At 44.6% G+C, this 16,446-nt stretch overlaps 1 protein-coding gene across 1 annotated transcript in view; it reads left to right on the top strand.

Annotated features, from left to right (window-relative positions):
* LOC113430158 (protein hinderin-like) overlaps positions 1–16,446 on the top strand; it is a 107,850-nt gene that overhangs the window by 50,133 nt on the left and 41,271 nt on the right. The window contains 1 exon segment of the mRNA XM_087958755.1: positions 14,655–14,833. Within this exon segment, the coding sequence (XP_087814881.1) occupies positions 14,655–14,833 (179 nt within the window).

The following is a 16,446-nucleotide window of genomic DNA, read 5'->3' as shown; positions in this document are numbered from 1 at the left end:
ACAACTCCAATATTTAATCAACTGGAAGGGCCGCCCCTTATCAGAGGTGTCATGGGTAAAGAATAGGAAAATCCAAGCCGATCGTCTTACAGCAAGGTTCCATGCAGAAAATCCAACCAAGCCTGGGGTGGTTTTGTGAGCGTAAGCTTCCATATCTGCAGTCAATTTGTTTTTGTGTGCGCTGTACAGGTCACCTTCAAGAAGTGAGGGGAGCCGAATGTCAACTCATAAAACATTTTGTACACACGTTTTATAGTTGGCAACAGAAAGAAGTGGGGGGAGTTTCAAAGAGCAGGCGGCAGTGTGGAATCGAAAGTACATTCCATTCATATTTTCTTCAAAGACTGATTAGATGACTGAAGCTTCTGCCGCGCAAAAATCTAATTGGAGAGCATGATTGATGACTCTTGGCTATGGATGTGTTTCATTGGATGGAAAACCCAGAGGCGTGGGGAGAAAAGTAGGGTCAAGGATGACAGTGAATTACGTATCTCGGAGTCTGCTACACCCAGGCAAATGTCGGCATGTTAACTTCTAATAAATCCTTTTTAGTTTTGGGAGTGTGGCTCGAGGCTCATGATTTAATTGGAGTCACTCCCGGAATCTTGACATTATTTGTTACCCATCCCTAACTCCTCAAATCAGGGAGACCGGAAAGGAATATGGGTCCTTCACTCTAAGGCAGCAAATATTTTTTCCCATAAATATACAATTCATCTCTCTTTCTTGGTTACTGTGGCTCTCGGGAACATTTCTGTCGTCGTTATTTCTTTGGCAGCGATTCTGATGTGGGGTATCTCGAGGAGGTGCCGCCTTGCTGGAGGATCGTTTCCCCTTCCCTTTTCCCCCCTCGCTGATATTTTTAGTTAGCCAGAAATGTCAAACTTGAAAATTTCACCGCAATTTTCTTCCGCCTTTGGAACGCGGGTTGATAGGGGGAAGGAAACGTCGTCTTTTTCAGAATATTTCTTTACGGTGCCACTTCTTCGGATCGTCAGGCGAGACAGAAGGGAGCAGTGTGCTGTTGATAAGGCGTTTTTATTTTTATTTTTTTCCTGCTTGTTAAAAACGCATTATTGGCAGGCCCTTGGCTTGCCATACTGCTGAACTGGCACTGTCCCCGTTTGGTATCTCAAAAGAGCCGTTAAAGAATATCAAATTTGAGTGTAGATTTTTTTTCCGCAGCTACAGCCACCCTTTCCTGTAGATTTCCCCTTGTTGGTTCTGCCTTGAAGTGCCACTATTTTACTCTTTAACAGAATAACAGTGTTGGAAGGGACCTTGGAGGGCTTCTAGTCCACCCCCTGATTAGGCCAGAAACCCTATGCCAGTGGTGGCTAACCTTTTTGGGCTCCTGTGCCAAAAATTGTCCGCACGCTTGCATGCTCGCGCTCGCGTGCCAGCAACCAGAAAGCAATGCGCGTCCCCTACACATGCGTGCGCAATCCCCACCCACTGCCATGGCCCTGGTGGAGACTGACTCTGAGGAAGAGGAGGAACAGCCAACGGGGAGTGGGAGTGTGGCTCCAGAGGTGGTGGAGGAGGCTGGGGAAGGGCAGAGGCCGGCTGAGCAATCAGAGGAGGATCCAGGCCCATCCGCTATCCATCCTAGGTCACGCAGGGAGGAGAGGATCAGGGAAAAGCGAGGTCTACTCAGGAGGAGATTACCATGATCCTCCTCATGACTTGCAGCTTGGAGCTATGTATATAAGTTTGTAACCGTGTAGTCAGAATCGCTGGAGTCAAAGTTTAGTGTTTCCTTTGATAAAGGTTTATCTTTGTTGGCGTTTTTTCCCATGGATTCTCCCCGTTATCTTCCTGGAATGTATGATTAATTATCTTGGCTTGCTTCGGAACTCTTGTCAATGTGGTTTGTTTTGGTTTTCTTTTTGCCTCATTATTTACTTTTGTGGCTTTAAACTGTGCCTAATAAAACAGTGAAGTTAAGTTGAAGGTATTACCAGACTTTAATGTATGTTTTGGGTTATTTTGAGAGACTACGGGTCATCACACCCACTCACCACCGCCCCCTTATTTGCACTACGCCCCACAGCTGATCTTTGGCCGGTTTGAGGCCTTTTTCGGCCTCCCAGAGGCTCGAGGAAGGCTTCTGCAGGCTTTGTAGGCCAAAAACTAGCCCCATTTCATCACTTCCGGTATTTTTGGAAAAACAGGAAGTGACTAAACGGGCCTAGTTTTCGGCCTCGAAGCCTGCAGAAGCCTTCCTCAAGCCTCAGGGAGGCCAAAAGGCCTCAAACCGCCAAAATCAGCTGTGAGGTGCGCGCATGCGCAGTGAGGTAAGTTTGCCTGCAGCTTGCGTGCCGGCACAAATGGTTCTGCTTGCCACCTGTGGCATGCATGCCATAGGTTCGCCATCAGGGCCCAATGCCATTCCAAACAAAAGATTGGCTCTTCTTAATCTTTAAAACCTCCACTGAGGAAGCATCCGCAACTCCTGAAGGCAAGCGCTTCCACTGATTAGCAGAATAACAGGGTTAGACGGGACCTGGGAGGTCTTCTAGTCCAACCCCCTGGTCAAGCAGGAGACCCTATGCTATTTTGGATAAATGGCTGTCCAATCTCTTCTCAAAAACCTCCAGTGATTGAGAACCCACAACTTCTGGGGGCAAGCCCTTCCACTGATTACTTAACAGAGTTAGAAGGGACCTTGGAGGTCTTCTAGTCCAACCCCTGCTTAAGCAGAAAACCCTATGCCATTTCAGACAAATGGCTATCCAAACTCGCACCCACAACTTCCGGAGGGAAATCGTTGCGCTGGTTAATTGTCCTCCCTATTAGGAAGTTTCTTCTTAATTCCAGGTTGCTTCTCTCCTTGGTCAGTTTCCCTCCATTGCTTCTTGCCCTGCCTTTAGGGGCTTTGGGGAAGAGGCTCCACCCCTCTTGTCTTTTTTTTTTTTTTTTAAACAAGTTTTATTAATTTTTAAAACACACAAATTATCATTATTCATTACATGTTTAAACCTTTTTCCCTTGTAAATTTAACAAGTCAGATAAATTATGATTCTGTTTTAAACCATTTCCATATAATATACCAAAACCTCTTATTCAATTTCTCTTTACTTCTCTTTACTCTTATTCAATATCATTATTATTATTTCATCTATTTCTTTCTGACTTAGTTACCATTATTCTCATTCTATATTTCTATAAGTTTTTACTAATTCTCCCCCAAAAAACATATACACACAACACACAAAACATAAAAAAATCTTTTGGAAAGTAACTTGGACCCAGGTGTCTCTCTCTTCATGGACTTCAATTATATTCATGCTCATCTTACATATCATTACTTATTTTATTTACCATTCTAAGCCTTCTATATTAACTTCTCCACATATTTCACCCTTCTTAATTCTATCTTAATTAATCATCTTAGTTTGAATCATTATATTTGTATCTTTTGTCCATTTTTTATCATCCCTTTGTCTCATTCCTTATAAAAAGAAGAAAATAAGTTTCTCCTGAAATCATTAATCAGAGTATGATGCCTTTCTATCTCCCCCCTAAGTTAGTCAAATTAATCTTTAAAATAATATCCAATACCCAATCCGATTTTGCTTGGTACATTCTATCTAACTAATACATCCAAAATAATTAAGTACATAATTAGACAATAAATCCAAATATTAAAAAGATACTATAATAAAAATTTTATAATAACATCAATACCATAATCTTATTAAACTCTTTAATTAAAACAGTATTCTAAACCTCCCCTATTATTAAATTTTAAAGCCAATCATTTTTAAACATTTTAACATTTTAATCTCTTATCAACTCTTAAACCATTACAATACTACCATCTCATCTTATGTACCTTGCAAAATCTTTTTTTTTTTAAAAATTATACTTTATCCATTATCCATAAAAAATTTCTTTTTTCCATTTAATTTCAAAACATTGTAGCTTTTCTCCACCTTTTCCCTTTCTTTCTTCTCCCAACAAACCTTTCTACCCCCTTCTTCTAACCTCTGCCTTACCGGCTTCCCTTCTCTGTCGTATTCCTTTTCCCTTTTGTTTACTATCATCATATTGGTTTTGCACCTTATTTTTCCCTTTCTTAAATGTTTTTTAGATCTTAAGTCCTTTAGTTTTCTTCTTTTCTCTCTTCCTTCTTTCTTGATCAAATTCTGAGATTCATTAAAAATGGCTCCTTCCTTTCTTTCTTGTTCCTCTGCTGTCTTCATCTGTTGTAATGTTTGTTGATAGTTAGTAGCGCCATTTCTAAAAAAGGAAAGCTTCTTCCACACCATCTTTACCATTTTTTTTGCTTGTTCATATTCTTTTCTTAGTTCCTCAACAGAAAGAGCCATTATAAATCTTTTCTTTTCTTTTCCCTTTCTTTCTTCTTACAACAACCAGAATATTCAAAAGAAAATAAAAAAAATAAAACAGTCCCAAAGTTATCAGTCAGTCCAAACCAAGGCAGAGTTCTCACTTTCTCCTTCTGGGGTAATATCAATCCAAGAGAAAGAAAGTCCAAATCTGTTTAAAATCTTATTGCAATATATTCTAGTCTTCAAATCCTTAAGGCATCTCCTCCAACAAAGTCTTAGCATACAAATATTTTCTTTTAATCCTCTCTCTTCCCACTCATCGCTTAAAACCAATTTTCACCTAAAAAAATAGGTTTCTTAATATCCAGTTATTTATTCCGTAGGAAAAGAGGGAAAGCTATCCTTTCAGCACCATCAAACAGCCGCTTTTTCCTCTTCTGGCAGGTATTATTCAGAAAGTCATACTTTTCAGGAATTTTATTAAATATGTCTTAGAGTCCTAGGAGCCAAGAAAAACTTTCTCCTCTCAAGCACTTTCTCCACTTCCTCCTGCGCATTCTTACCCGGCTGCCAGCTTCTTTGTGGCGGCCATTACGGACCGCCGCTGCACCGTCCTGGGAAAAGGGGTTCTACCGGCCGGGAGAGGGTCTGCAACACCCCAAACCCCTCTCCGGATCCCCCTACCTTCAGCTGCCCCTGCAGGGCAGCTAGCTCGTACCCGTCTGGGTGGAACCCCAGAAGCGGCTAGCGCGGCAGGGATCGCGCAGCTTCGCAAATCCCTGCCGCTCGCGGCCGACAAACCGGAAGTCCCCACCCTCTCTTGTCTTGTGGCAGCCCCTCCAATATTGGACGACTGCTATCATCATATTTCCGCTCTTTTCATCAGGGGTCTGCAACCTTAAACCCTCAGAGCCATTTGGACCGGTTTCCCACATAAAAGAAAACACAGGGAGCCACAAACCTGGGTGGGTGTGGCCAACTTGAAGTCACTCCCACCCAGTCACATGACACCCCCCAGCCATGCCTAGGTTTTATGGCTCCCAGTGTTTTCTTTTCTGTAGGAAATGGGTTTCTCTCTCTGTCTCTCTCTCCCTCCTTCCCCTCCCGCCCTCTATTTTTTTCTCTCTGTCTCTCCCTCCCTCCCTCCCTCCCTCCATCTTTCTCTCTGTCTCTCTCTCTCTCTTCCCTCCCTCCCTCCCTCCATCTCTGTCTCTCTCTCTCTCTCTCTCTCTCTCTCCCCTCCCTCCCTCCCGTCCCTGGTGGACGGGTCAGTCTGTCTACCATGTGTCTCTATCTCCATCTTATCCATCAATTCCATCTCTATCATTTTAGTCGCTCTCCCATATCTGTCTCTCTGTCTGTCTAACCATCTCTCTATCGTTTCCCTCTCAATCTCTATCACGTTCATCTCTCTACCACTTCCATCTCTCTTTCTCTCTCTCCCTCTCTCCCTCTCCCTCTCCCTCTGTCTCTGTCTCTGTCTCTGTCTCTCTCTCTCTCTCTCTGTCTAATCATGGATGGCTGGGGAAACCCTGAAGCTCACCTATCTTAAAGTGTTACGGTTGAGAAACCTGCCGGCTAGATGCTAGTTTCATATTTTGGGTATTTTTCTGTGCCCCACCTTCACTGTAGTTGCCTTTTCAGTTTGCCAAGAGCTAATCTCCCAATATTTCTGCATTCGTGACCAAGACTCCCAACCAATTTCATTTCAGCAGAATCTCATCTGCCATCATCAGGCTCATGTGTTGGGTTCATCTTCATCGTGCGTGTCAGGTTTTTGCAGCCGTTTCTGTTTTAAATTTGGCGCTAGCCTCGTGCTTTGTTTGACTGGTTTTTTTCTTCATCCTGATTGGTTGGGAGTCTTGGTCTGTAATCTTTCCACCTTGCATTTAAGCACCGCTGTCTGCATGACGAAGGAGCAAGATCCTTTTTTGATTCCAGCCCTTCAGCTGGAGGTGGTGACGCGCGATGACATGCAGGCTCGGAAAATTTATTTTGTGGCACCCCAGAATGGAAGAATGGAAGGGAAGAAGGGATATTGGAGATCATTCAGTCCAGCCTGTCCTGCTGCCTGGTGAAAGAATCAAATTTCTTTCTTTCTTTCTTTCTTTCTTTCTTTCTTTCTTTCTTTCTTTCTTTCTTTCTTTCTTTCTTTCTTTCTTTCTTTCTTTCTTTCTTTCTTTCTTCCTTCCTTCCTTCCTTCCTTCCTTCCTTCCTTCCTTCCTTCCCTCCCTCCCTCCCTCCCTTCTCCCTCCCTCCCTTCACTTCCTAGCATCTTTCCTTCCTTTCTTTCCCCCTCCTATCTCACTTCCCTCGCTCCCTTCCTCTCTCTCCCTCCCTTCCTCCCTTCTCTTTATTCTTTTCCTCCCTCCTTCCCTTCCTTCCTATCTATTTATCCCCCACCCATTTGACTTTCCTTTCTCCCTATATCTCTCCTTTCTTCTTCTTTCCACCCCTTCCTTCCTTCCTTCCTTCCTTCCTTCCTTCCTTCCTTCCTTCCTTCCTTCCTTCCTTCCTTCCTTCCTTCCTTCCTTCCTTCCTTCCTTCCTTCCTTCCTTCCTTCCTTCCTTCCTTCCTTCCTCTTTCTCTCCCCCACTCCTATCTCTCCTTCCTTCTTCCTTCCCTCTCCCTCCCTCCTATCTCACCTTCCTTCCTACCACGAGGTAGTGAGGGGAGGGGGGAACTTGCCCTACTCACCCAACACACCTGGCCTGGCCACTGGGCTGCATCTTTCCCCTTCTTTCTTCTTCTGCTTTTGGCTGCACGCAAGGAAAGCAGCCAAAGTCTTCCTTTCTCTCCCCCAAACTCCGCCAGAAATGAGTCTTTGGGACCCTGCAAGGCCTCCTGCTCCAAGAGGCTGCGCTGGTGTGACAAGTCTCAGAAAGACTCATTTCTGGAGGAGTTTGGGGGAGAGAAAGAAAGACTTCTGCTGCTTTCCTTGCATGAAGCCAAAAAGTCTCTCTCTCTCTCTCTCTCTCTCCCACCCACCTCTCTCTCTCTTGAGTTTGGTGGTCCCTGAGGTTGGCGACCCCGGGACTAGATGACCCCTAAGGTCCCTTCCAGCTCTATTCTGATTGATTGAATTGACAAACTTGAAATAAACATATGACTTTTATTGAAAGACAACCCTCAGAAGGGATTTAATGGTTTAAAGACAAACTTTAGAAGGGATTAAAGAAGGGAAGACTCCTTTGATTTATCTAAATGTAATTTGCTTTTCAGGAATGGGACAAAATTTGGTCACCCAATCCCCTTTTGAGGTCTTCTGACCAGCAAAGGCAATGGGGAAAGCCAGGTACACTTAATAATGGGGTTGCTAACTTGTCAGCTGCAGTTGATTGGCTTAACAACGGTGGCAAGTGAGGTGTAAAATGGGGCAAACCTCACTAAACAACTGCCTCACTTAGCCACAGAAATGTTGGGCTCGGTTGTGGTTGTAATTCTACCTGTATTCTGGGATATTGTGTTATCATACTGTTTCCAAAGGTTTATTATTATTATTTTTTCCCTGCCTGGAGATGCATTTTGCACTGTTTAACCTACCTTTTGTGATAGGAACTTCTTTAATGAGAATGAGGTGATTGTGATCGCTTGATAGATGATTAAATTTACACATTGCCTTTTTTCGTTTTGGAAAACAAACATCCGACAAATAATTAATTCCGGAGATGATCTGACAACAGAAAATAGCATCACCAGGAGAGGCTTGTTTTTTTTTTTGCAAGAGTTGATGGGCCGGAGAGATAAACCGGCTGTATTGGTTGGTCTTTCCAGCCAACCTTTTTTCTTTTTTTTTTTTCCTTCCTTCCTTCCTTCCTTCCTTCCTTCCTTCCTTCCTTCCTTCCTTCCTTCCTTCCTTCCTTCCTTCCTTCCTTCCTTCCTTCCTTCCTTCCTTCCTTCCTTCCTTCCTTCCTCTTTCCTCTCTCTCTCTTCTCTTTCTGTCTCTCTTCTTTTCCTTCCTCCCACCCTTTTTTTCTGTCCATCTTTCTTTCTCCTCTTTTCTCTTTCTTTCATCCTTTTCTCTCCTCTCTCTTTTCTTTCTCTCTCTCCATTCCTCCCTCCCTCTTTTCTCTCTTTCCTCTCTTTCTCCTCTCTCTTTTCTCTCTCTCTCTCTCCCTCTCCATTCCTCCCTCCCTCTTTCTGCCTCCATAGTACATAGTTTGGGCCATAGTTTGTAAAACTGGGAGAGGGACCTTCTGCCCTCCTAGTATAGTGTTTGAGTAGTTAGAACAGTCCCACCTCCCTCCATGCTTGGTGTCAAGCCTGAATTGTATGTGGTGGTGGAATCCTATGAATTCAGTTTGACACACTTGAGGACTGGAAGGGTAGGAGACCTGAGGTGGATGAAGCTCCAGCCAAAACAACATAGATGGGTGTGATAATAATTAAAAAAAACAACTGGAGATATGTGAACAAGAGCTTTATTATTAAGCTTTTGCAAAAGGAAATTCTGCTCGTGGCAGAAGACATGGTTCCCAGGAAGGCTGGGGTTTAGATACAGGTTCAAATATACAGTCTCTGCCCCTTTCCTGAGTTCACAATCTATCCAAGCTATGTATCTCCCTGCGCCACACCCATATTATTATAGCGTAACACCTGTTTCCTTGTCCTTGGAAACTACCTTCGTTTTCATCGCTTCTTCTTTCTGTTATGGTCCTGTTATGACCTTCTGTAATACAATAGATCATTAACCACTTCCTTTCGGGTCAGGATAACCAAGTATCTCCTTTTCATATCCTTATGCCAAAAAGTACACACCTGCCATTACTTTAGAACATAACAAGTTACAAAACATAATGTGTTTGTTAGATATAGTGATATAATTGTCCAGTAATCATTGCATAATTCAAATATTGATAAGCATGGATTCCCTTCTGTTCTTCATTTTCTCAGGTGTAACTTAACAATATATAATCTTCACATATAACACTGGGCGATGATGAGTCAGCTGCATTCCAACTGCTGCTCGGCCAGAGAAAGTTGCCAGGAAACTATTTTATATCCTGGTTGGACAATGTGACTTATTGTTTTTGGGGAAAAAATGAGAACCTTCTAATTCTAGTGACGTGGAAGCCCGGGAAACCTTCAGTACTGGCTTCCACCCGTTTTTGCCAAGATGTGTAATGAAAATAAAATAGTTCTTTGAGGAATTAGAATGCCTCTGAAGTTCGTTTTATGGGGTGATTGCATCACTTGGAACCTGACACTTGTGTCAGCCTTCAAGATCTTTTCTACTGCTTTGCATCTTTCGGCTGCCATAAGTAACAGGGGGAGGGGTTGTATCTGGGAAGAGAGCTGGAGGTGTTACATTCTTGTGTTGTATAAACGAATGGGGGGAGTATAAATTCTTGCTCTTAAGTTTCTATTCCTTGCTTAGCCTTTCTTTACTCTGCGCAACTGCAAATCTTTATCAAAATATGCCAAGGTCAACGGACAGAGGCCTCATCACCACCTGAAGATGCCCACATGACCATATCCAGAACTTTTAATTGGAAGAATCTTTTGAACTTTGGGGGGTGGGAACAATTCCATCCCTTTGTATATGTGATCTGTGCGCCTAATTTCTTAGATTCAGAATTCTACCTGAAGCTACCACTTCAAATTTCAGTAAAAGATTTCTTTCCTCTAATCTATGGAGTTCTAAGTATTTCTTTCTTGGATTTTGAATGGAGCACAGACTGACAACTTGGTTTACAGGAATAAGACTGTTTCCAGTGCACAGCACACGTAGAACGGAAGAGGCCTGGTGGGTCTGTCTAGGAATGGCACTCTATGATGTTCCCTCCATCTCTGGGAGGGGTTCTCTCCTGGTGGCACCTACTCTTCCCTGGCATTGTAAGAGGGACAGCCGTGCTCTGCAGAAATCAAGCGCAAGGCTCCGGGTTTAAGCAACCGAGGGATATCTTCAGTCCTTTTTCCAGGCAAGGTAAAGGTGCCATCCCTCACCCCACCATGTCCATATCCAGTATCCCTCAGGTATGTCATGGAGCAGGGGTCGCCAACCTTTTGGACCTCAGGGACCACCAAACTCATCCTTTTAAATCCTGCGCACCAGAGACCCTGGGAAGTTCCCCCAAAAAAGTCTGCAGGAAAATTCCCCGCCCCGTTTTCCTATCAATCGATCGTTCTTTATTTGGGATGGCAGGATACCGTCTCCAGCTCCGTTCTCCGGGGGAGAGAGGGGAGAGACTTTTGGGCTTTGTGCAAGGAAAGCAGCAGAAGTCTTTCTTTCTCTCCCCCACACTCCACCAGAAACGAGTCTTTGCAGCCTCTTGGCGCAGGAGGCCTTGCAGGGTCCCAAAGACTCCACTTCTGGCAGAGTTTGGAGGAGAGAGGAAGAAAGACTTTGGCTGCTTTCCTTGTGTGCAGCCAAAAGCAGAAGAAGGAAGAAGCGGAAAGAAGCAGCCCGGTGGCCAGGCCAGGCGCGTGGGGCGAGAGGGACAAGTTCCCCCCTCCCCCCTTTCTCCCCCTCCCCTCACTACCTCGTGTTGTTCGCAACGCAAGCGACGCATGCCTTGTGTTCCCGCAGGCCAGGTGGGCGGAGCAGTCTTGTGCAGCCTGGATTAATTGTTTTGGGGGTTGCTTTGGGGAGGGGGGGACATTTCTCTGCGGACCACCAAAATTTTCTCACGGACCACCAGTGGTCCTGGGCCCACTGGTTGGCGACCACTCTCATGGAGCATCTCCTTCAGCCAAGAGTGGGCCGATAGTTTAGAATAGAGAAATTGGATGTCCTGCATGGTTTTTGGATGACCTGGAACAGAACAACGCGGCCGGTTAAGATCCAGAGGGGGAGCCCCAAACCAAGATGGTGGTTGAATTGGAAATGGGGATGCTCGCAGAAGCGTGGCTTGAAGGGTGAGGTCAAGGACAATGTGAGCGGCTCTCAAGGTACCTGCTGCTGCTGCCCAGTCTGCTGTTGCAGACTGCGGAATAGTCCTTTCTAATAGAAAAGAAAATGTTATAACCCAGGATTGAACTGTGGGGTCCTTGGTGCTCTCCGAGCTTGGTGGTTTCCTTGCAGACGTTTCATGACCCAACTGGGTAACATCATCAGTGCTGGAAGGGAGGGGGATTGGAGGAGGACTGGTAGGCGGGGGCTTGGTGCTCTGAGCTTGGTGGGTTTTTTTTTGCAGATGTTTCATGACCCAGGTAGTTATCAATATCAGTGCTAGAAGGAGGTGGGAGATGTGGAAAGGAGGAGGTGGAGGAGGAAGTCTGGGATCCTGGGTGCTATCTGAGCTTGGTGGTTTCCCTGCAGAAGTTTCATAACCCAACTAGGTAACATCATCAGTGCTAGAAGGGAGTGGGATGCATTGGGAAGAAGAGGAAGAGGAGTAGGAAAATTGTGGGGTTCCTGGTGCTCACTGAGCTTGGTGGTTTCCTTGCAGACGTTTCATGACCCATTTAGATAACATCATCAGTGCTAGAAGAGAGTAGGGCTTGCTTTCCGTTTATATACTAGTCGCATACCCTGTCAGTACTGGTGGGATTGTGCGCGCAGGTGTGAAGGGTGGGGCACACCTGCAGGGGTCGCAAACGCATGTGTGCGGGCGGGGCGCATGCATGGGGCACTTGCATTACGTTTTGGGGATGCGCGCACACCTGCTTTGGGCCCTTGGTGCCGGAAAGGTTAGCCATCACTGGTCTATGGTCTCCTGCTTGAACGCAGGGGGCTGGACTAGAAGACCTCCAAGGTTCCCTTCCAGCTCTATTCCGATTGATTGGCTAGCCCCATAAAATGCCCTTTTGGCGAATCCGCCCCGACATTCTGCTGGATTGATTCACCCCAATGTTCGCAAACAAGTTAAATTCCACCATCCTTGGCTGGTTTTTAATTTAAACGTGAATTTCTCGATATCACCTCCGAGCAGACAGTCAGTTTATTTTCTATTTATTTATTTTTTTCTTTTCCCCCCAGAAAAAATAAATAAAATAAAATAAAGTGACATTTCTCCCCTTCTCCTCAAGCAGACCTAATGAAGCCGTATATTAGTACGCTAACTTGAGCGGTACGTACAACTTGGTAAATTGGACCCCATTAAAAAATACTTCGAAATGTAAGCTATACACGGGTCCCAGTAGCCTTTCTAATGTCCGTTAATGGCTATTCCGAGGATCAGAAGGCTCATTTTCCGGAGCCATTAAGTCAAACTGTGCAATTATTTAGAAAGTTAATTCATGCAGACTCAAAAATCAGGCTTAAGTAATGCAAGAGGGGTAGGAGGTAAAACTCTGCCGAGAGGATGCGTCCTTTTTGTTATTTAACCGTCAGCCGTAATTAACTTGCAAATTTGAAATAATTAGAACAAATTAAAGGTATTTAACTTCGCCTCCCTGAAGAAAAATTCAAATTGCGCCAAACGCAGTTTTAAATTATGCAACTCTCAGAGGTCTGCGCTGGTTTTTTTTTTTTTATCCTCAAACCACCCACCTACCCCTCCCAATATAATGCATTTATTTATTTTTTTCTATGACAGGAATACCAATCTGCTTTTTGTCAGAAAGCTTCCCATCAAGTAATTGTTCTTTGTGTCTGTGAAATGACAGCTATTCTTCTCGGTTTAAACAAAAAAAAAAAAGAGTATTTTAGTCTCTGAAGGCTACATCGGCATTGCCGTGGCATTTTAATTCAATAAAACAAAAGGTTAACTTTTCCCCCCCTCTCTCTCTCTATGTCTCTTCTCTTTTCTCTCCTATCCTTTCTTATCTTCGCCCACACTCGCCATCCCACCTCCTCATTTTGTTTTTAAGGAACAATCTTACAAAGGGGGTGGTGGTTCCTGAATGATTTTTTTTTTATTTTAAATTTCCATTCTGTCTCCAAAGCCAGGCCTGGAAGCATCAGAGGAAATCATAACATTGAGCGGTTCCTTTGGGCAAAATTTTTAGATAAAAGGGGTGTGGCGTAAGTGACAGTGAAATTATCTTTTTCTCTGTCCCAAAGGTGCATTTTTCAGGAGGCAACTGGACTTTCTTGTTTTTCTTTGAAGATGTTTTGCTTCTGCTCCAAGAAGCTTCTTCAGCTCTGACTGGATGGTGGGGAAGGGAAGGATTTATACTCCTTGCAGACAGCTGGTCATTTGCATCCTTTTTAGAGGGTCATTGAGGCCACTTGGAGGTTTCTCTGTGTCCTCAGGGTTACCTGAGTGGTGCAAATGGTTCCTGTAGTCATTTCCATAACGGATTTCCAGAAGAAAATTGCAGACTTCAGGAACCATTAGCACTACTCAGGTGATCCTGAGGACACAGATAAACCTCCACATGGCCTCAGCGACCCTCTAAAAAGAATGCAAATGATCAGCTGTATTCAAGGAATATAAATCCTTCCTTTCCCCACCACCCATTCTATTCTATTAAGTCTCCAACCTGAGCAGGGAGTTGGATTAGATCAGGGGCCCCCTACCACCGGGCCCTGGACCGGTACCGGTCCGTGGATCATTTTGTACCGGGCCGCCTACTTTGCTTGGGCGCCGCCATCTTGTTTCGACGGCGCTTGAGAAAGTGCTTCTGGGTGAGCTTGTCGGTCGTCGGTTGGAAAGCGGCGTTTGGGTGCTGAAGGAATCCTCGCGCCTTAGTTTCATTGAAGGGGGGGGCGGCTTCGAATGAAGAGCCGTCCCGATGGTGGTGGAGTCTCGCGTTACTCAGGAGGAGATTAAGAAAGAGCCCGAAAAGCCCATCGACCGCGAGAAGGTACAAAGGAGGAGTTGAAGGTGGCGGGAGAAGCGGGGGACGGCTGGCTGGCCGGTCGCTCGGCTCGCCTTGCCTTGGTCGTGCGTGCTGATGCCGGTACCGGTCCGTGGATCATTTTGTGATGCCGGTACTGGTCCGTGGTACAAAAAAGGTTGGGGACCATTGGACTAGATGACCTACAAGGTCCCTTCCAACTCTGTTAATCTGTTAATCTTAGTAGCTGCAAAACTGAATATGTGTCCTTGTTCACTACATGTTAAGTTCCAACTCCACGCTCATATCTATACTCAAGAAACTAGTCAACTGCGGGTCAGCACTAACCCTCAAGGAGAGAAGGAACCTAGAACTAAGGAGAAATTTAATGACAAGGACAATTAAACAACGGAACAGTTTATCTTCTGGAGTTGTGTGTGCTCCATCAATGGAGGCTTTCAAGAAGAAACTGGACAGCTGTTTGTCTGATATGGTACGGGGCCTCCTGCTTGAGAGGGGGTTGGACTAGAAGACCTCCAAGGTCCCTTCCAGCCCTAGAATTCTGTGTTCTAATTTTGATATTACAACAGGAATATGTGGAAGGTTGAAGACAAGCACCTTAAAAAAAAAAAAAAAAGAAGACACCCAGATAACCCACTCTTCCTTTTTTTTTCTTTCTTTCTCTTCTAGTTCCCCCAAGATGGACTGCAAAGGTTGCCTTTTAAGGACACCTTCTAGGAGAAGCTTCAGAGCACCAGAAGGAAATGAAAGGATCGATTTGAGGGCGAAGAGCATGGGCTTCCGGAGTGAAACCAACAGCCCGACTCTTTGGGACAGCATGAAGCAGGAGGCCGTCCGGTCCAAACAAGGTGAGACAGGTTTTATTGTTACATACGATTGATTGATTGATTTGATTTGATTTGTCAATTGCTTACAAGATAATAGGTATAAGTATAAACATAGTTATGAATACATGGATACATATAAGATGTCAGCTCTGAGATTCAGCTGCCAAGTATGAAAGGGTGGTGGTGGAGGAGTTGGAAAGTTCAAGGTTATTCCGTATGTCGCATTAAGAAATTCCAGCTGCAGTTAATTGGTTCTCGTGATTAATGAAGTGGAGAAGGGGGAGGAGAGAAGGTGGATTTTGTGTAACGTGCGAAAATGACTTTCACTTTTGGAAATGCCTTAGAATTACCAGAGCTGTTCCTAATAAATCAGTTGGAGATTATATTGTCTCGGAGTGACTGATTACCATGGATAATTTCTGGATGCCTAATATGAGAAAAATAAAAGCAACAATAGGACAGGGACGGTAGGCACGTTAGTGCGCTTATATTGTTGTTGTTGTTGTTGTTATTATTATTATTATGTCAGATAGATTGGATGTGGTTACCCAACTCACACATGATGACTCCAGGCAGGGTACAGAATTCAAAACGGACATATAAAAATCCCAGGAAGCTCCACTCTATCCCAGTGGTGGGATTCCAATTTTTTTTTTACTACCGGTTCTGTGGGCATGGCTTTGTGGGCATGGCAGGGGAAGGTTACTGCAAAATCCCCATTCCCTCCCCACCCCACTAACCTGTGTCAGGTTTCCAAGTGATAAAATCCATTTAAAATGAAAAAGAGCAAAATCCCATCTTCCAAAACAAATTTCTTTTATTTAGGAAAGCATCTAATTGTCAAAGTCTGTTGTAATTCCAGATCTGACACAACCCAGTATTACCCCCAATATTAAAAGTTAGAAATAGCCCCCCAAAGTCACATTCCCCAATATAAGTAAATCAACGTTGCCTGATGTCATCAATCTCCACCTCCAGGTCTCAGCAAGGTCAGCTTTTGTTCCCACGGGAAGAAGAACCACTTAGCCTAAACAACTCTCTCTATCTCCACTCCTCCCACCTTAGGAATGTGGCAAGCCCCAAACCCTTCCCCCCTTAACCAGCAAAGAGAAAGAAAGAAAAGGAATATATAACAAGGCTAAATAAAATGGCTACGCAGATGTCAATTTCGGGCTTGACAACCTGTTTTCCAGCTCCGTTCTCCTGTGCAGGGCAACCAGAGAAGACCCAGCCGATCAGCTGGGACTCAGGAGCAGAGAAGAGATGGGAGCAGGGCCAGTCAGAGGTAGTATTTGCTGGTTCTCCAAACTACTCAAAATTTCCGCTACCGGTTCTCCAAAACTGGTCAGAACCAATTGAATACCACACTCTGCCATGGTGGCGGCAAACACTTTCGTGATGACGACATATCCATTCAGTCATGTCCGACTCGTGGCGATTCTATGGGCCAGGTTTCTCTCCACGTCTTCTCTCTTGCATGGCTTCTTTGAGTTGTTCTCTGCTCTGGCTGGTTTCAGCTTTGAGGGTGTCCAGCCACCGTGTTCTTGAGCATCCTGGTTTCCTTTTACCGCTTAACTCTTCCCAGCATAATTGCTTTCTCCAGTGAATTCCCCCGCGGGACGTCGCCAAATTAA

The sequence above is a fragment of the Notechis scutatus genome, chromosome 2, assembly GCF_049901735.1.
Source record: "Notechis scutatus isolate UNSWTSFEM ecotype Mainland chromosome 2, rNotScu1.2, whole genome shotgun sequence".
Taxonomy (NCBI): domain Eukaryota; kingdom Metazoa; phylum Chordata; class Lepidosauria; order Squamata; family Elapidae; genus Notechis; species Notechis scutatus.
This window is presented reverse-complemented; position numbering and strand designations above follow the sequence as displayed.